Source organism: Indicator indicator, chromosome 2 (assembly GCF_027791375.1).
Source record: "Indicator indicator isolate 239-I01 chromosome 2, UM_Iind_1.1, whole genome shotgun sequence".
In the NCBI taxonomy this organism is placed as follows: domain Eukaryota; kingdom Metazoa; phylum Chordata; class Aves; order Piciformes; family Indicatoridae; genus Indicator; species Indicator indicator.
Genome location: NC_072011.1, coordinates 54,417,227 through 54,439,211, shown reverse-complemented (window position 1 = coordinate 54,439,211; position 21,985 = coordinate 54,417,227). Strand labels below are relative to the sequence as shown.

The 21,985-nt window shown below is 36.5% G+C and overlaps 1 protein-coding gene across 1 annotated transcript in view; it reads right to left on the bottom strand.

The window, feature by feature from the left end:
• Positions 1 to 347: 347 nt before the first annotated feature.
• Positions 348 to 21,985, bottom strand: part of SPATA17 (spermatogenesis associated 17) — a 93,258-nt gene continuing 71,620 nt past the window's right edge. Inside the window, exon 10 of the mRNA XM_054399201.1 lies at positions 348 to 428. Coding sequence (XP_054255176.1) covers positions 348 to 428 — 81 coding nt within the window. The remainder of the gene's footprint in view (positions 429 to 21,985) is intronic.

Genomic DNA, 21,985 nt, shown 5'->3' with positions numbered 1-21,985 from the left:
ACAAATCTGTAAAAGTACAATATGATTCCACACCTTCTATTTGACTACTCTGGTTTTGTATCCTGGAGGATTAACATTAAAGAAAATATCACATTTTTAGAAGTAGTTTCCCTAAGATAATACTTTTTTTTTTTCCCAGAACTGAAAAGAAAAAATATTTTTTTAGAAATCTTGGAAGCTGTATTGCTTTAAAGATCAAGCAAAATCAACTAACACTACTTCAGAGATACCACTTGACAGAAAGAGTCTTTTATGAGACTTCTAGTCAAAAGATTGCTGTCCATTTGCTGAAATACATTTATTGGTTTCTTATCAGGTGTCTTAACACGGTGTAGTCTGCGGGACAGTTACACTATTTGCCCAGCTCTGGAATATGTTTTTCCAAACTTTTCGAAGAGAACAATCGACGGTGAAACAGTGTGAAAGTCCTAAAGAAAAAAAGAGACAATAGGTGTTAAGTTTGGCTTTCATGATTTTAGTTGGTTTTTTTTGTTTGTTTGTTTGCTTGTTTTTCTAGGGTATTTTAGAGTTCTAAATATTGTCTTCTAGTTGTACTTCATTATATGTCTTAGAATGTTGTTGTAGCGTGGTGGGATGAAATTCCCCTCCCACATTAACAACTCCAGACTAGCTCAGTTCAGAAGCAAATGTAGCTGTATTTACAAGCAAAAACTACAGTCTACCGTGGAATGCAATGAATATGCACAAATATACACTATTTACAGTATTTACAAATATGTACAATTAACAGAAACAGGACAAAACCCTCCTGGTCAAAGCCAGCAAAGCTGACCCCCTGCCTCCCCCCACCCCTTACCTGCCTTCTCCAGAACCCCCTGGCAGAAGGAAGAAATACAAGAGGCAGAGAGGCTGTTAGAACTTAGCTTTCAGGGTCAGTATGCAGGTGTGTGTGTGTGTTATCTCTGAAAGCAAAGCCAGCCAGAAAAACTCAGAAGAACTCTGTTAGACTGCCCAGCAGAGAAACACCAGACAGACTGACTTTGTTTTGAGTACTGACTCTTAAACATTTCTCTCTCTCCAATGGAAGTGTTTAGAATAATAATTATTTTGCTTTCTTACACCCAGTTGTGATTTATTTACATTCTTTTACTTTTCTGCTTGGAAATCTGTGAAAAGAAATTAAAGGCATAGCCTTAAAACCATCACAAATGTAAATCGCACAAAATAATGTCTATGAAGCACACATTTTTACATTATATGTACATTACTTTGAAGGAGAGGACCAGAATCAATTGATTCAATTACAATGTATGTATTTCACACCCTCGGTAACTATAAACACTGCAAAAATTCCCTGCTCAATAAACTAGATTTTATAGCCTTTCTGCAAATCATGGTATACAAAATAATATCCTCCTCCCTGGAAACGAGGTAGGTTAAAGACATCAAGATACCCTTGCAATATTTTAACTTTTCTAACTACACATTAAAATGTGGATATTCAACCAGCTCCATGAAAAATGGAGAAATAAGTATTGCTGCCAACAAACAGATTAGGAGTTCTGGGAGAAAAGAATATGAGTACGGTGATTGTTTTTTTTTTTTTCCAGAAAGAGTTATTGGCTGTCACATTCAATTTTTTAAAATGCAAATGCTTATAAATCTAAATTGAGTAAGAAATGCAGGTGAACCTGTGCCTTAAAAGTACAATGTAAATACATGCAACAAACAAGGCAGTAAAATAAGCTAAATATTAGATTTTGCTGTATACTAATGCTCATGGAAAATGTTTAGCAAGTCTATAGGATTTAAGATCAAGGTTTTAAAGCATTCTTAATAAAACTTTTTGCTTTGAATGCTGAAATACAGAATATTACCAGCGATACAAAATAGCTGTTTTGCATTCAAATTGTTTCACCTTTCCAAAAGTAACATGACGCAGATGAATTATCTGCTTTCCAGCATCTAATAATTGATTTTTAGGAAAGAAGTTGGTCAGAACACTTTCTACTCTTTTCTCTTGTCAACATGATGCTCTGTGCAAGTACAGTCAGTGTCTTCATAAAATGTCTGAGGCTATGTGTGAATGGAAGCTAAAATTTTTGCCCATCCAACACATTTCACAAATTGAAATATTTGGTTTTCTCTTAAAAACAGAGTGAAAACTTTTTTTTTTTTTTTCCCTGAAAAATTACATAAAGCAGATTAAGCTACTTCACAGTTCAGCTGAACCTTCATAAACTGACAGATGAACTACAACTTCTGGCAAGCTGCATGACAACACTGGCATGGCCCACTGGAGTTTTACCTCCACTGTGTATTGCCAAACTGCAATCACAGAATTTCTTACATCTCATACTTAAAAGTAATGCGGTATACATCTTATGTTCATGCATCTTAAAACAGCAAGGTAGATATATACATTCAAAATTAAATACTCCCTCTGTGATGTGCAAGTCTCCATTCTTAACTGTTCACAAGATTTCATCTTCAGTGTTTCTCTGTGCCTTGTACAACTCAATTTCTTACCCAGCTGAAACAGCCTATTTGCATATTTTCATTTTATACTTGAAGAGTGGCACAGTATTTTAATTTTCATTGTGTGTTTGGCATCACAAGCACCTTCTTACTGCAGGAAAAGTTGTCCATGTAATTATTATAATAAATATTATTATAACTCCAGCATAACTGCAAATAGTTTCCTTCTAAGTGAAGCTAGTTATATTTAATTTAGTAAATTCACCAGGCTAATATTGGTCATAGGAATGGGGTGGGGGGAAAAAAAAAAAAAGAGTTCTAATTACCAGGAAAGCTTTAATTTATGATTAAACAGTAATTCAGAGCAGAACACAGTATCCTTTATTTTTAAAATATGAAGTATAGGTTTAATTCACATGCCAGGACATTTAGGTACAGATTAATAACAAAAAAAAAAAAAAGCAGCAAAGTTGGGGTAAGAAAGGGAAAAAAATAAAGGTGTACACCTCCCACATCAGGATAAAATCAGGATGGGTAAATCTGAGCATTGAAGAAGCCTTCATTTGCTGGAGCAGACGGCTGTTGCTATTAGGATGCCTGGCCAAACAAAAACAATTGGCTGCCAAAATTAGCTCCTTGGGACGATTTAGGAGCCTTTGAAGTGAACAGTTTTTTGAGCTGGAACTAAGCCCAGGTCCAGCTTCAAACTCAAATCAAAATGACAAAGAGGAAATATTCTGTGCCACACGCCCCCTCAGTGTAAGATTACTTTGGGTTGGCAGCTGTACTGTTTATCTTGTTATTTAAAGCTATTTCATTAGATACTCACAACTGAGCATTTAAACAACTGGCTCTGATTATGATGACAGCAGTTATGTTTGACCACATTTAGGAAACATCATGCAGTCTGATGGATAAATACAAGTGCTGCTGGATTTACAGTTAGACTAATTGAAGAAGTTTAGATTGTATATAATATAAATGTTGCACAATATGCATATAAAGTATAAAAATCTTTTCAGGAAAAGAACCCCAGCGGTTTCTGTATTTGAAGATAAAGATTTTAATCACGTTTCAACAGTGTGAGAAAGCAAGATCTAAAACTCCCACTTGGTCTTGCAAGTCTATCCCACTGCATCACTGTAACAGCATAAAGGGAAAGGAATTGGAAGCCAGGCTCTCACAGTCTATCTAAGTTGATGGTAAAATGTAGGTTCAAGTTGTGCAGAGAAACATTGCAATGCCCTGTTGGTAGATTCTGGTAGACTTCCAGGATTATCTTGAGTGTAATGTGATTGCAACATAGCACAGAAGTGATGAAGTTATGTAGATGATCCTTTTCAAGCTGCAAGGACAAAAGTTGTGAGTGGAGCAAACCCAGTTTCTTCAAAACTCTTTTCACCATCAGTTCCTCATTGCTGGTAGCTGGAAACAGTTAATGTACAAATGAATTCTCACATATTGATGAGATTGAATCTGTAGTTATTCAGTCTCAGGATTGCAGGAGCATGGAGCTGCACTTAAAGGGATTTTTCCACAATACGTTCTTAGATCAACCCATATAACTCTCAGCATCAGAGATGTGTAATTCTGAGGACTGAGACCTGGTTTTAAATCCCCAAAGTTAATATAACACTTCCTTTTTAAACTTGTCTAGCTTTGACTCCTCTCAATCTAGAGACCCTTTCAATAGAGTTGACTCCTTGATTGTCATGTGTGCTCATCAGTTCTAAATGATGGAGTCAAAAAAAAGGTGATGTAAAGCCACCAAAGACTGATCTCAATCAGCACACTGATGTCACAGATTAGACTTGTTAAATGCTCACATAATTTATCTTTGGAGTGTTAAAGCAAATTCAATATCAATATTAAAAATATATATATAAACAGATTTTATACCTGAGTATGCAGACACACATAAATACAGACTACATGTAAATAACATTGGCAAACCAGTGAGATCTTGTAGACCTACATATCAGCTTGAAGAACTTTGAAAATGCATTCTCTCATATTCTAGTGAAAAATTTGCACCACTAGTGTTTCTTTCCAAACTATTATGAGAGAACTGTAACATAAAAATGAACTTTGGAATGAGATGGAAATTGCAATTAAGTATCTTCTTGGAAATTTAGTGAACTAGAAAGTCAGCTGCTTCATACCAAGGCAAGAACAGGCAAATAGCAGTAGCATATCTGCTCAGATATTAAGGCCAGAAAGTGCTATTATGACCATTTATTCTCAGCTCCTGCACACACTTCTCAGGTAATTCCCTGTATCAAGTCCATAATAATTATGAAGCTGCTAAGTACATGATAAACTTGGAACAATAAGCTTACAATAAACTTATGATACCTGATTCACAGCTTTGCATAATCTTTCTCTGTAATGACAGAATTTCATTTTGTCGCATAAATAGAGATTTGTTTGCACAAATGGAGATTAAAGTTGCATTAGGTTGTATGAATGTAGATTTCCTTCAGGAGTATGGAGAAGTAGCATATGAAGATGTTTCAAAGATGAATTGTGTAACCTTTCTAATGAACAGCATTCTACCTATAACAGTGATTCAGAGCACTGAGCCCTCTTTTGAGCTGATCTAACAGTATTGAAGATGCTGTATAATTGCATGATGTCAAACATGACACCATGTACTATGCAAAAGGTAAATCAATCCATAAAAAGTTTGGATCTCAGAAAAACTCTTTTTTTAATATTGGAGTTATATCTGTTGCTCCTAGAGAGACATACAGCTGTAGGTAACTTCTGTTAAGAATCCATGGCAGAAGGAATAACTGAAACATGGCCACAGCTGCTAGAATCCTGATTCTATCTTAATACTACTAATAGTAGAAATAATAAAACTCACTTTTCTTCAGCTTGAAATCAATACCCACAGATACACATCAACACTTTAGAAGACACTTTAGAAGAAAAATTGTCCATAAATGTTCATGCAGCATAAGAAAGACATTGAACTGCTGGTGTAAGTCTAGAGGAGAACCACAAAGATGATCAGAGGGCTGGAGCACCTCTCCTGTGTGCACAGGATACAAGAGTTGGGGCTGTTCAGCATGCAGAAAAGGAGGCTCTGGGGAGACCTTATAGTGGCCTTCCAGTATCTGAAGGTGGCCTACAGGAATGCCAGGAAGGGATTTTTTGCAAGGGTTTGTTGTGATAGAACAAGAGGGAATGTATTGAAGCTTGAGGAAGGTAGGTTTAGACTGGATGTTAGAAAGAAATTCTTTACAGTAAAGGTGGTGAGACAATGGAACAGGCTGCCCAAGGAGGTCCATTCCTGGAGATGTTCAAGGCTAAGTTGGACGGGGCTTTGAGCAACCTGTCTAGTGGAAGGTCTCCCTGCCCATGGCAGGGAGGTTGGAATTAGATGATATTCAAAGCCCCTTCCAACCCTGTGTCCACAGTTTAGGGTAAGCTCATTAAGCAGTCTCACTTTTGCCACAGAACTGGGACACACCTTGTGCACATCTAATTTGAATACCCAGGCAGAACTGCTGAGTGCTCACTGTACAGCCACAGTGCACAACTCTCTCTCTTTAATACTAAGGGACCACATTTAAGTATTCCTTATGATCCTAATGCTTGTAATAGTAAAATCAGAGTTTTAAATTGAGCTGTCATAGCCTCCTGACCTGTTAATAGCCATAGAGGTCTCTAACAAGGAAGCAAACCAGAAATGGCAAGCTATTATACAAGTAAAATGTGGATCTAGCTAACTCTTACTCTTTGCAAATTTATCAATACTGGTTAACAATACTTCCAACTAGTACAGGGTCCTCTGACATGCCAAAATGAGTCTAACAACCCATTCTGTCAATACAACACAAATGTCATTTCAAGTGCTCAAAAGCCACTAAGCTACCCTAAAAAAGATTGATTTATCTGCTCCAGTGTTTCTTTGGGGCAAACTTTTCTCACAACTGAAACCAATTAGTGGGCCTGGCACTTGTAGTGCAGAATGTAGGTCAGCATCAAGTAATAAAAAAGTATTGACTTTTCTCTGTCTGTAAGCAGCATGAAAGGGGTGCCATGGCCTTGTCGTATATGAAAAGAGCTCCATTAATTTCACTTATTTCAACCAGGGCTGTCAAATACTAATGCTTCTATTGCACTTTTCACACAAAGTACATTGACACCAATCCTGGCCCCAGTGAAACAAGTTTACAATATTTCAGTCAGTGAAAGGGGTACTATAATTTTTAATTCCCTGTTGTACATTTAGTCTCTTTAAGCAGCACTGCTCATAAGATCTATTGAGAGATATGAGCTGGGGCATGAATAATGGCTACGCACTTCTTCCCATGGGTAACAGAACCTATTTCTTGGGCACAGCTTCAACAGCTAATTAGCCATAAAGTTCAGGACACAGTTGTTTGGCGTAACTCTGTTTTTGTTGCTGGTGGGCACAGACTGCCAATTTTGCTTTCCGCTGTGGAGAAATATCCAAAAAGGAGGAATAGGTTTTCTGTGACTTAAGGCTATAAAATTGAAAAGCTAATGTGTTAACCAATTGGGTCAACTAGCCTCTTCAAATAAGAGATAATAACAAAAGCCTGGATCATGCCTTAGGGATGGGAGCTCATTGTGTCAGTGCAGAGGTATTGACTTCCAGGGAAAAGCGTGCCTAATCGGAGTTCCCTGCGCTACAGTGGACAAGTGACCACTGCTGTGATGACAGGGGTGGAATTACACCGTTCCCTAATCATCTTTCCAGCACAATGCAGAGGAGAACAAGAAGCCATCATCATAACCCCTCCTTCGACTGACTATTACTGCTACTAATTCTAAACATTCTAAATTCTGTTCTTTCGGGTAAGTGCAATGAAAAACTTGTGCTTCCATGAAGACTTTATGAGCTTCTCCATATTGTGGATTGACACATCAATGGTCAAACTGATCTAAAATGTTATGGTTCTACTTCCTTCTATTGTCTGCAATTTCCCTCTTAAACTGCCTTTTTTTCTTTCTTTCTCTCTTTTTCTTGCCTTTTTTTTTTTTTGGTAAGTGAAGTTTATGGTTCTTCTTTACAAGCTTGAGGGCTCTGAGTGTGATGTCTAACTCATGCCCTAATTACCTCCTGCAAATGCAAACATCATCAACAACAATAAAACTCTTTGATTGAAAAAGACTGGGTTACTGTGGTAGAAGGCAATTTTCTACTTACTTTAATGACTTTGCAAGTGCAAGTCCTCCCCTTTGAATCAACTTGTTATTAGATCTTAAAATAAAATTATATTCTATAACCAGCAAAAAAGGCAACTTTATAATGCTTACATAAGGCAAGTTTTTTTTCTACTTATTAGTTTTAGTCTTTTATTGACATTATTATAATGTGCTGTGGAAAAAAAAAAAAAAAGAGGGAAATTATGTTCACAGTAGGAGACCTAACAACACTATTTTAATACCCTAACATCCAAACAGAAGAGAAAACAGTAATTGCTCTTTAATTTATGTAACAAACATTTCATTATTATTACACTTAAATTTTCATGGAGATTTATAACGATCACTGGCTCTTACACATTTCATCTTTTGGAATTACAAATGAGGAAACCAAACTCAAACAGCACTTGCTAGAAATGATAACATATTTCTAGCTACGGTTCAGGAATCTGAAAACCACCAACCTGATAATCACAGAATCACAGAATGTTAAGGGTTGGAAGTGACCTCAAAAGATCATTTAGTCCAATCTCCCTGCTAGTGCAGAACCACCTAAAGCAGGTCACAGAAAAATCACACAGGTTTGGATAGTCGCTGCGTGATGTATCCAGTACAAGCTGAGCAGCAGCATGTGCTCCTCTGTGACACTCTAACATGGAAATTATAGCTCTATTCCTCCCTTTCTCCAGTATTCTGAGAAGGAAGTGTTCTGCTACTAATCTGTGCTCACTGAAGCCTGCTTTCTTAGCTCAGCAGTTAAGCTCTGCTAATTTGTGCTCCAGAGACAACTGGAGGTAACTAGCTAACACAGGCCAAGCTCCCACATGTGCAGGGTAGGAGCCTTGAAAAGAGCCTGTTTCCACTCCAGCATGGTTAGAAGAAGTTTGGACAAAGGAACAAAACATAACCCATTGTACCCTTCCATAGCTGCACAAATTAAGCTAAGACGTGACAGACAATAAAAATGCTTTTGAGAATGCAATAGTTTTAAACACTGTACAAGGAAAGAACAAATATTTCTAAATAACGTGGGTTTGTAATAATGAATCATTAAGGGTTACGAATGTGTTAACCCTTACAAGCAAAGTCAAATTATCTCTTGTCTTTGATGGAAGTTTTGTGCAAGAAAGGACAAAGAGGAAAAGGGGAAGGGTTTGGTTCAGTGAATTACTTTTTCTCATAAATATTTCCTTTAAAATTAACCTGGGATCTGAAACTAGCCTTTCATTTGTGTCAGGTGTAATGCAAGCAGCAAAGAAGATTTTTGGTTCAAATTTGCATTTGTTGCATTTACTTAGTATTTTGTAGTCATTGCCCAAGGGGAAGGATTGTTGGAATTCCCAGCTGTATCCTCTAAGTTAATTTATTCCATTTATTGATGATCTGCAACCCAGACAACTGTCTGGCCCTTCCTTCCAAACATGTACTACCTTTGCAATGCTTTAAAAAGAAACATATTGCCCTTTATAAATAACTGCTCAGATAATGAATTTATTTATGTGTTTAAAGCTAATCTACTGAAGAAGAATAAATCACCTTTATATAGACACTTTTCAGGTCTTTTTAGACATACTCAGAGCCAGTATCAACATTAAGAGTATAGTTTACAACACAAAAAGTTACAGTTCGTGCTGTACTGTGTTATGAAACAACATCATCCAAATTCTGAATGTCTGTATTGCCAAAGATAATATTCTATTTTTTCAACTAATGTAGTCATTTTTTACAAGTAAATTAAATTAAGAAACCAATGTGAATTTCTCTGCAAGTTATTTCATACTTGGATACCCTTGAACTTTACTGAATCTGGACTAAAAAATAAATGTGCACTTGAAATAGTTCAGTAGGTATTCAGAATCCCGAGAGGTGTTTATTTGCTATTGTCATGTAAATGTCTACTTCTTGCAAGGTATTTTAACAAAATATTTTTGAAAATGGGAGTAGATGTTCATCTTCATTTGCATAGATGTATTAAATAACTTTCTCAAGTATAAAAACACACTGATGAGTAATACATAACCCTTCTATGAAGTTATTAAATCTGAGGTGGATCTATGCCTAACATTATATTTCTGTGTACAGAAGAATATAGGGAGATTTACAAGCATCTGAGGAAAAAGCAAAGAACATATTTTTATCACAGTATTTTTGACCCAAGTCCTTGTCTTGTCCATCACACATACTCTGCTAGCAACAAGACTTGTATTAGAAAAGAATGCACTTAGGGATAAGTATCTTGACTCAGTCCATTTATAAGATGACCCTTTCATTGTCTAATCTGTTCAACCATAACATTCTCTTTCCAGCTGAAAATAAGCCAGTGCCCATTGCTGACTGCCAAGACAAACTCGACCACTTTTAACCTGCTGGAATAAAGCCAGAAAATATTTAACCTGCCAAGATCAGCTATTTCTAACTTGCCAATATTATGCCACTAGGAGTTAAGGGGGAAAAAAATCTGAGTTGAAATTCTCAAGTGAAATTATTTTTTATCTTATTATCTATGATCTTACCAGGTTAAGTTGTATTTATTTTTTAAAACATTGTAATCATGTAGAATCAATTTAAAAAATGCAGTTCCAGTAGGCAACTAGCTAAATATCACAGAATCACAGAATGTTAGGGATTGGAAAAGACCTCAAAAGGTCATGTAGTCCAACCCCCCCTCTGCCAGAGCAAGATCACCTAAAGCAGGTCACGCAGGAACACCTCCAGGTGGGTTTTGAATGTCTCCAGAGAAGGAGACCCCACAACCTCTCTGGGCAGCCTCTTCCACTACTCTGTCACCCTCAGAGTGAAAATGTTTTTCCTTATGTTTACACAGAGCCTCCTATGCTCCAGGTGGTACCTGCTGCCCCTTGGCCTTTCACTGGACAGCACTGACACTCACCCTTCACATATTCCATGTCCACATATGGACTCTTTCAAGCAGTTCCCTGTCTTTCTTGAACTGAGGGGCCCAGAACTGGACAAAATATTCCACATGCAGCCTCACCAAGGTGGAGTAGAGGAGAAGGAGAACTTCTCTCAACCTGCTAACCATACCCCCTCTAATACACTCCAGGATGCCATTGGCTTTTGTGGCCACAAGGGTACATTGCTGGCTCATGGTCATCCTTCTGTCTGCTAGGACCCCTAGGTCCCTTTCCCCTGCACTGCTCTCCAATCATGTGAATTAGCAACATGCCCTACAAATGGTGCATGCTAAAGAGGAAAACAGCTTTCCTGTTTTATAAATAGGAGCTACCTTCAGAAAAGACTGAAATGATCAAGTAGGAAAAGGCCTTTCTCATTTTGCAGGCAGCTTAGTTTGAAGATCAGGAAACACTAGAAAAACTACTATCCCCTGCTCAGAAATCTTCTCACTAATCAATACAAGTGGAACAATAGGTTTTAAGTTAATACATATTGCTATGTTTTTGTCTGTGTTTATTCCCATATAATAACATATCTTCCTTGTATGTCACGTTTTTCTTCATTTTTCAACAGCACGTTTTCTCCTGTGTAAATCTACCAGTTCTTTGATATAGTTCAGGAACAGGATCAGCAACATTGATTATTCACTGAGGTGCCACAGATTTGTTTTGTCATTGACCTGAAGCTAGTCATGTCAAACTGATGATGATTAAGAAACTTTAAGGAAAGGAACAGTTGATCTTTATAGCCAGATTCAACAGTGTTCAGAAAAAGTAGATCACACATATTAGCACAAATTTAAAAACTAGATTGTTAAACACTTCAAAAACTAAAATCATGCTGGCTTGATTCAGGTAGGGATGCATGCTATATATACCAAACATGACAACTGGTGCAAACATATTCTATGGAAGTATTTAAGCAAAAGTCTGATTTCATTTTTTAGCTGAATAACTTCCAAACTAAATTCTGCACTCCATTGTCCATGCTGACGAAAGAATTCAGCCTTCAACTTTCTTTAACATCTGTGTCTTTAATGTCTATGCACAACTTTGAATGTATAGCTGAGTACTTTTATATCTTACAAATGAATAGGAGCTAGGAATTTTTTACAGTGTTTTATATGCTAATTTATTCATTGACAGTGTAGTAGCAGTATGAGTTATACTGTAAAGTTTTCTATACTTCTGTGAGGACTTTGGATTTGACCTGAAATGTGGAAATTCTTTAAACAGCAAAACATTTTGGTCTTCCTTCTGCCAAAGGCTTGGGTATCTGCAAAAACTACAAATCATGCCAAAGTGAGTGATATATGAAGGACCACAATCCACTAGGAAATAAGCAAAGACCAACTCATTCATTTAATTTAGGTTCTTCAGTGGGATTTGAACCATCCAGCCCACAAACCATGTCTCATGAGATTGCAGTATACATCCAGTCCACAGTAATAATGATTCATATACATATATGTGTATATGCTTTATTGCTACCTTTAGCTGGATTAAAAGCAATACATCAAATTTTATACTTCTGCTTCTTTTATTAGCTTTCTAGCACTTGATCAGCTGATAGAGGTGATAATGAAATGTTTTTTTATAAACTGGAGTTTGTATGTCCTGTCCTGAAAATGTAATATTTCAAAAAATAGCCTAAGCTTTGGGGAAAAAACCAATTACAGAAACAGCATTAAAAATGCCAAGCACTGGGCAGAAGCAATTCTGGATCAGTTTAAAAAAGTGATTGATGAAACTCTAATCTGAGCTGAAGGAACAGTTTCACGACAAGCTGTGACCATTCCACACACTTCATTAGCTGCCATAATTAGCCTGGTGTTTCAATTTGTTAGAACTGGTGGGGACAATTTTATTCAGAATGCAAACATCAAAAAACAGGGTGCCTCAGACTTCAGAAGAGGCTGATGAGAAGCTTTTCTAGTCTCTGTTAACTAAAAGATTAATTACAGCTGATGGGAGGCTGTACTCTGATTGTCACTCTGTCTATGTGCATTACTTCTAGCATTAGAAGAAAGACATGGTTGACACTACTGCTCAATCAAGCAGCTTTGCATTAGTGTACAAAGTCTGTTAATAAGCAATGTTTTTATTGTTTCTCTTTTTCCATTCCCCACACTGCCTAAGTTTGAGACTTTCATACCTAACAAGTTACACTTTAAAAGAGCAGTGTACTCAGTTGCTGGTGACAAGCACTTAACATGCTCTCACTCCTTCACACAAATACAGCTGAGAGATCCTAACATGTCTCAAAGTTACTGGCTCACAATACAATGAGTTCCTGCTATCACAGTCAAAAAGTAGATTCTTACTCAACTAATCTCATGGAAAACAAAACCAATACAGTTGTGAGGTATTGTGTGCATCATGGCTTTTCTACCTTATCCCCTTTGGATGCTACTACCTTTAACTCATCAAAGCTTGTAAGGTTATCTAAATGAAAGTAAAGGATGAATTCAAAGTGCAAAGGGATTAATTCCATAACTCTCATTCTAGAATATTAACACATGGCTATGCATCTACTCATAAATAACTCCTTATGTGAATATGCCTTTCAGTTTCCCTACGTATTTCATGCTGAGATCAAAAAAACCCTGTAAGAGAATAAACAATATAGTTTCTCTATCACAGTGGAATATCCTTTTAATCTGAGTTTATAAAGGGCATGTTGAAAACAGTTTTTCATTGCATTACATGAATAAACACTGAAGTATACACCAAAGTGAATATCTTTTTAGTATTTAAAATGCAGCAAATGAGTTGATTCATGATAGAAATTTTAAAGAAAGAAGCAGAATCTACTTACGTAAAAACATTAAGACAACAAGCCCTGTATATTACTTACAGTCTTTCATCCACTGTAACATAAGTGTACAGAGGTATCTTTTATTGTGATTTGTCCTATTCAGGGAATATAGATTGTTCTAAAATCCATTTTATGGCACTGAAGTTCTACTGCTCTAAGAATAATCTACTCTTGCTTTCTGGACAGATCATCAAAACAACAAAAACTTGAAGTCTTTCTCTCAGCTTGGGCATATACCTGACATAACTTCTTAGAATCCATCCAGAACAGATAGAAGTGTTAATAATACTATGAATTATGCAACTATTCAATCATAATGGGTCAGTGTGACAAAAATATGTCCTTCAGGCATCATTTCTGTAGTCCTAAGTGTATGTGTTGCAAGAAGTGTTTCTGATCTTAGACTACAGTCAGCCACCTCACCAATAGCACACATTTAAAGATGAGAGTAAAAATACAGTGTCTATTTTTCTGTGAAAATGTGTGACAATCTCATTAGGACATTCTTTATAAATAGTATTTATCTAAATACTAATTATATTAATTATGGGCCAGATCCTGATGCAAATTAGCCTAGTTCAATGGATATATTTCAGTTATGTTAGGCACTGAGGATCACTTGTCATATCTACATTTTTCAACAGTTATATGGACCATGTAATTCTTAGAAGACCATGAAAATCTTTGTTACTTTTATTTCAACTCCATTTAACCAGCACAAATGAGGGCTAGGTATTATCCAATACTAAACAGCTTGCTTTTGCAGCTATGTTCCATAAAGAATTTTAAGTGGTTTCAAAATATAGCCTTTTTAATTCAGTATTGTGGCAAATTGAATTGAGTTGAAATACATTATGTTTGGCAGACATGTAAACAAATCTACTTAATTCTAAGAATGCTCAACAGCCAATCCCAAAACTGTCATCAAAAAGCAAGGCCAAGCACTTTCCAGTTTAATCTGAGGATTTTCAAATACAGAAAACAAAATAATATCCAAATAGTGAACATGTTAAAATAATATAAACAAAACAAATCTGACGTACCTTCAAACTCTGCTGTTTTCAGCTCAACTGATGTTTTTTTTACCATTAAAATCCCTGCACAAGTTACTGTAAGGTACTGAAGAGATTGGTCAAGATACTCCGTTTCTAAAGTGTTTCTGATTATACAAGATGTTTTAAAATGCTTAAGCAATGTGTACAATGGGAATTATTTAGAAAGTTAAAATATTCATATATCCCTCTCAAAGAAATATTGGTTAAAGTTAGCTTTATTATTTCATTGTTAAAAAGCCAGGTTTTCTTTTACGCCACTACAAATTGTTAAATGAGGAAGGTGGGCAAAGACAGACATTTATCATCCAACAGACAAATGACACAGGATTGCTAGTTAGACAGTATAATAAGCACCATCTAATTTTCTCTTTTGAATCAATTTATTCTTCCAAGCCTTGGATCATCATCAAGGGACTGCATTTTCCCACTGAGAAATTACAGAACCGAAAACCAGGTTTTAGAAAATATTCAACTAGTTGCTGACAAACCCTTACAAATAGCCACTAGAAAGGATTTGTTTAGAAGAGCAGTGACAGTATCTTTTCTTATGCAAATAACTGAGTGGTTCGACTCTTCTTAGTTACTACTTTGCAGTACTACTTTGCAGTTACTGCTTTGCAGTCTACCTCAAAATCAGACCCTGCAACTCATCAGTAATCTTCACCAGTAAGTTTTTCCAGCCTGTATTTTTATCCTTCCAGTTATCCACATTTTTTTTTCTGCTTTTAGTTAAACAGTAGCCAGGGATACATTTTGTATATTTTAATTTGCTTAACTGTGTTACCTTCCTTCTACACCTAAGAAAATAATTTGGAAGATCTCTGATAGTTAACAATCATTTGCATTACATATCTCAAGAGTAGCTTCTTTTCTGAAGGCACCCCAGCAATGGTGACCTTAAACAATTTCTCAAAATAAACAAGCTACAGCTCAACAACTTTTCCAATGGGAGATCTGAAAGTGATCTTCATGACAAAATGTATTTCTGTAAATATGACATGGCTATTCAGTAAGGAATCGGGAAAAAACGTTATGTCAACTGTCAAAAGTTGAAACTGTAATTTGCTCTCTTGGAAGACTGAATGGGTGCATCTTATAATGAGGGATATTTCATTCTAGTTCTGTGGATGAAAGGTAACATCTGGGGTTTCCACTGCTGGATATGATATACTCTTGTTTTTTTTAATACATTTGCTAAATGTATTTTAATACCTTTATTTAAAAACTAAACCAAACCAAAAGAAACCAAACCAAACCAAAACAAAACCTGCAGGAGTTGCAAGAATTACTTTAAACGTTTAATTTTTTTTTCCACACCTGCTTCAGAGAACATTTGCTGATTAAGATGGTCTGCAATATCACATTGGGTAACACTGTCCTTTCTTTGTGATACTTAATCAGGAAGCCAAATGCTTCAGCTCGAAGGAACTCACAGCTCTGAAGAGCAATTCTGCTGTGGGGGAATTGCCCTATATGAAAGCAGGGAATTACTCAAGCTGATTTTCACATGAAGATACAGCAGTGTTCTGCCCCACAATGGTTCTTCTGAGAGCAGAAAATATATGCTACAGAATAAAATCATAGACTTTCCATACAGGACGTAATGTTGTAGGACCAGATCCTCGGATTTAAATTATTTGGCTTGATGCAGGACTAGGGATAGGAAGAAAAGTGGCAGCAAGCAGCCTTATCTTGGAAACAGATAGCTGATAATTCAAACTAAGTGTCCATTTGGAGCATCTGAATATATAAGTCATGTCAGCAGCAATAATCATATAGGAACCCTGTTGGTGGCCAGGAATTGCTGGAGTGCAACACACTTTGGGAACAACCCTTATTATCCCTGACATGGCTCATGAGGAAAAGGATAGTGTTACAAGCAAACTCTTAGAGATCATCTAATCAATCCACTACAACAGAGGCAGTTCTGGCTGCCACATTATGTCATCTCTGCATTGCCTAAGAAAACACATTGCTGTTGGATTGGGGAAATAAGAATCTGATATTCAAAAGACATGCTAGCTCTTCTCATTGAACACTAGTCACTTTTGTCAGTGGTAAACCTGGCCTTAAAAGTTTTAAAAGAGGTAATAAGGTTACAGGATTAGGACAGGTGAACATTAGCCAATATCACACTGTTTAGAAAATATTATTTTTTTCCTAATGAAAAAGAAAATGAGCACATTCATTTAAAAATGTCATGGAGTCACAATCTCAGAAAGAAAACACTTGAAACTTCATACGTACAGTGTACCTATCTCAAGTTCAATTGCTACAAGGATAGAGGAAATTGAGTTAAGGAGAAGTTTAAATTAATTACAGGCAGAGTTGGAAAAGCATGAATAGCGTATCAAACAGTTCTGCTGTATGACCACATCATCTACTAGACACATGATTTTTGTGACTAAATTGTTGGTCCTACAATGGGTGAAACTAATTTTTAAACAGAACACACCACTTCTTACCTCCTGCCCTATTTTTCCCAGTGACACAGTGATACTGTACAAAGATAAATTTGCTGTGGAACCACAGAACACAGTGGTCTCAGAAGAATGTGGAAGAAAATGGGTTGGACAAGGCCATGTAGAAGAGTCACACTCACTTTCTAAGCCATTGACATTTTCAAGCCCTATTAGGTTCTCCTTGTGGGTCTCTTCCTACTTACCTGGAAATTAGGGCCCTACCTGATAACACAATTCCACTTGGCCCATAGTATGAGCAACAATGAAAACCACAGAGGCTATTAAACTTTCACAGAATCACAGAATGTTAGGGGCTGAAAGGGACCTCAAAAGATCATCCAGTCCATCCCCCCTGCCAGAGCAGGATCACCTATACCATATCATCCAGGAATGCACCCAGGTGGGTCTTGAATATCTCCAGAGAGGGAGAATCCATAACCCCACCCTGGGCAGCCTGTTCCAGTGTTCTGTCACCCTCACAGGGAAAAAAAATTTCCTCCTGTTTCCATGGAACTTCCTATGCCTCAACTTCCACCCATTGCCCCTTGTGCTGTCATTGGGCATCACCGAGCAGAGCCTGGCTCCATCCTCTTGGCACTCACCCTTTCCATATTTATAAACATGAATGAGGTCAGCCCTCAGGCTCCTCTTCTCCAAGCTGAAGAGCCCCAGCTCCCTCAGTATCTCCTCATAAGGAAGAGACTTAATCATCTTTGTGGCTCTGTGCTGGACTCTTTTAAGCAGTTCCCTGAGGTCCTTCCTAAACTCAGGGGCCCAGAGATGGACACAATATTCCACATGCAGGGAAGCATACTGAGGGATCAGACTATATAAAATAAGATGAAATCCTTGGACAGGCAGGGGTTTCTCTTTTTCACCACAGAACATCCAAACATAGTGAAGTCATGAATTACACAGTTGAGACATTGAGAATTGATCTTTCTGATGATCTTTGTAGTAGAAAGCAAGTTAAAGAACAAGAATTCGTTCCATAGTCTATTATCCCTAATAGGCAATTTCTACCACTTCTTGGAGAAAAAGACAAATTTATGCCTAGTGTAAACAAATGAAAGGCATACTTATGTTGTAGTATTCTTTACAAAAACTCCAGCTTAAAATACAGGCACTCACTTGTGTTTATCCATTATACATGTCATGATTTAATTAAATACTTCTGCAACTTCACATAATCTAAGTCGAAGGGAATCTCTGCCCAACATCATTGACTGTAGCTGTTGATTGTGCCTTTTTCTATATTGGCTGAATTTGAGTTTGTTCATAGTCTGCCTCTGGTAACAAAGATGGAAGAAATATAACTTATATAAGGAATAACTATCATCTGCTCTAATGGCTACACAATACAGTGTGAAAATGCCAGGAGTGTTGACCAGAGCCCAATTTCTACTGCACACCAAGACCACAATTGTGTTGGTAGTGAATTGCAAGGTCTATTTTTCCTAGCCTAGGCAACGCCATGGCAATCAGAAATATCTTGATATTTGATTAATGCTGCCAGTAGTCTATAAGTTATTTCCACTCGACAACATCTAATAATTTAATTATTTCCTAGTATTAATGGAACGAAACAATTCAAAACAAACATCCAGAATCACTGTTTTGCAGGAAGCCCATAACCATTAATTCATACATCTAGAAATCTCCCTAAAATTATATTAAGCTGGCCTGTTGAACTTGAAAGGCATATTTTATCCCAATCAATGCATAAAAGTAAAATTATCCATAACTAAGGCATGTTTCTCTGCTGTACAGTTCAGCTGTAATGATCCCCACACAGTGCACTTGCACATCAATTATGATAATCATAATCACGGTCGTTAAGCTGAATGTTCATTATTATCAGGATGCTGGTGACAGCAGATTCAATCATCGGGTCACAGTCCCACCCAAGTTTCTGCAGACAGCGTTGTGCCACATTAAATCTATGATGTGTTCCACATCCCACTCCATTCCAAAAGCTGTAGACGGTAAAGGTCAACTTTATGTTCTGTGCAATATGCTTAGGTTCTCTAAATTAATTCTTTGCAGTACTGGGTATTTTTATGCTTTGTAGATAATAAAATTCTGTTTAGGGCCAAAATATCTGTGCAAATAATGAAACAGTGGTGCAGTCGTACTGTAATTCACCTATAATAAGGCATCAGAGGGAAGAATCCATCAGGAAGGAACATCTTAAAATGTCAGTTCCTGAATTTTGCAAATAAGAAAACATTAAATGCTGCCATTAAAGTCAGGTTTCTAAAATGCATATGCAAACTATTCCAATGCTGATTAAAGGCTGTAAGCTATCATTTCTGCCTCAGTAAATATGAACATATGTGAGTGTTTTGACAAGTGAAAGATTATAGTTATTGTATTTGATCCCTTGGCTGTCCAGCTACATTGGAACCTATCATTGTAGATTAAATTCATAGCAACTGGTAAATTTTTTTATATTGCTACTTCTTACATAAATTCTATCAAAGTTATTTCAAGGTATTTAGACATATGATATTAAAATATGCAAGTATTTTTATAGTGGTTTATAACTGGGTAAACTACATTCAGTTTCACAAGAGGAGTAGTATTTCCATTTCTTGTTTGTTTTAATGAAGAATTAGAATACAAATGTCTTTCCTGTTATCTCGGAAACTGAAATGTAAACAGAATGAGATAAAAATTCTCAGATTATAACTATATAAAAAGAAGAACTATTAACTTTTCACCACATAGATATGGTAATTATTATGTTTAGAGAAAGACTATGCTAATGCCCTTTCATTTTCCACAAGAAATAACAAGGCAATATTTTTCATTGTTGTTCATTTTGCTTCTAAAGTAATTATGTAATTTACATACTAATCTTTTTGTGACTTGAATTAAATTGTACACTTATAAACACATGAAAACCCCAGGAAAAAACAACTAGGACATGCTCTTGAACATATAAAGGGAAAGCTTTTTTGTATGCAGTTTGAAAAAAACACCAGCTAATACCAGCTAAAAATCAAATAACACCTCAGCAGCTCAAAGGGGTCACTGATTCACTGACCTGACTCCTTGGAAGAAGTTATGCAGTAGTTTATCTTAGCAGCAATGATAAGAGAAATTTCTCTAGTATAATACTGTCAGAACCTGAATATACATCATGGCAGGGTTATCAGCTATTCAGATCGCAATGCAAGTTGCAGCCACAAAAATAGCACCTCATGGGAAACTAAACTGAGGGTTCTGTTCAGCAAAGAAGGTGTTAAGTGAAGATCTAGGGGGTTTTGGTGATATTTTGATTCATGCCCTTTAGCACGGTGATTCATTAGAACAGGATCATTTTGTTCATAGCACTGATATATACAAATGTCTAATACGGTTTAGAAAAAAGAAAGGGAAGAGTTCTTTCAAATTCAACAGTTATGGAAGTATGACCTCACATCTGCCTGTAAGACCTTCTCCATTATAATACAGTGAGGAGGTAGATTTTGTTCTGGTAATAATGACCCATTAAAGCACCAAGTAGGTCATAAACAGCTCTTTTCCCCTCTTATCTCTCTGTTTGGGTAAGCGGCTCCTAATTGAAGCTTCATATTGATTTAGCATTGGGGTTGGAAGGCTGTATGTCATGTTGGGTTAATGTGTACAGCTATTCACCTCCAGAGATTTAGCTTGAAATCTATCCAATATCACAACTAAAGTGAGTTTAGTTATTTCAGCAACACCCATAATTTGTATAATCATACATATGTGTGATGTGATATACAATATAAATAAATCTACATTGTTTGATATTGTCATCTGAGCCTGGCCAAAAAATGCTAAGTATTGGAAAAGGAAGAGTCTTTACAGCACAAGTGCCACCAATAAGGCCTTATCTTTTTTATATATTATACACTGTGGGTCTTCAGCTAGTCATACCCTCCACTCATTGCTTTTGAAACACAAATTCAGATCTTTTTGTTTGAAAGTTGATATTTCTGCCTGTATTTGCAATGAGAGTTAACTTATGTATGTTAGTATAGGGTTTTTTTTTCTCCAAGTTCATTTTTATCTAAGCTTAAAGTTTTGAGAAATAATTCTTTTAAAAAATGTTACTCTCAAACTAAGATTTCTGGGAGGTCACTGTATTTTTACAAAGGTTAGGTTACTCTCAAGGAAACACTTTACAAAATCCCAGAACTGTTTAGGTTGAAAAAGACCCCTTGAGATCATCTAGCCCAATTATCATAACGATCTAGAGCAGGTTGCCCAGTAACATGTCCAGTCTGGTTTTGAATACCACCAAAGATGGAGACTCCACAACCAACTTGAGCAAGCTCTGCCAGTGCTCTGCCACCCTCATAGCAAAAAAACCCCCAAAACACAGACAAAAACAAACAAACAAAAAATAAAACAAAACAAATAAAAAAACAACCAACCAAACAACTTAAAAAATAAAAAAGGGGGTTGTGTTCAGAAGGAAGTTAATGCATTTCAGTTTATGTCCATTGCCTCTAGTCCTGTCCCTGGATGCTACTGAGTCTGAGCAGACTCTGGCTTTCTCTTCTTCATTCTCTCCTACACACTGATACGATCTCCTTCAAATCTTCTCTGTTCCAGACTGAAGAGTGCCAGGGCTCTCAGTCTCTCCTCCAACAAAAGAGGCTCCAGTCCCTTAACTACCTTTCTGCACACTCTACTAAGTCCATTATCCTTCTTGTCCTGGGAAATTCTAATGTGATTATGATACCTAATACAAATAGAAGTAATGCTAACATCACACAGATTCATGTTCTGAAGAAAATTACCTCTTGTAGCACTACAAAACCGCAAATGTATGAGATGTTTCTGACAAAGCAGACAGTTTAATGAGACTATCTTAAAATAAGTTTAATGAGGCTATCTTAAAATAAAAAAAAAAAAGGCTTTTCACTAATTGTTAGAATTTTCCAAAGCCTGCAAGCAGCAAAATATTTTGTTGGGTTTAGTCAGTTTTTACCATAATTTTATGAAGGTTTATCTTAATGTGGAAGAGAAAATATGCAATCTCTCTTCAGTGACAATGCAGAGAGAACAAAACTTCACAAAACTTATGTATCCACAGCAGTATTCAATCAGGATTTTAAATCCTTGTAGGTGGGAAAG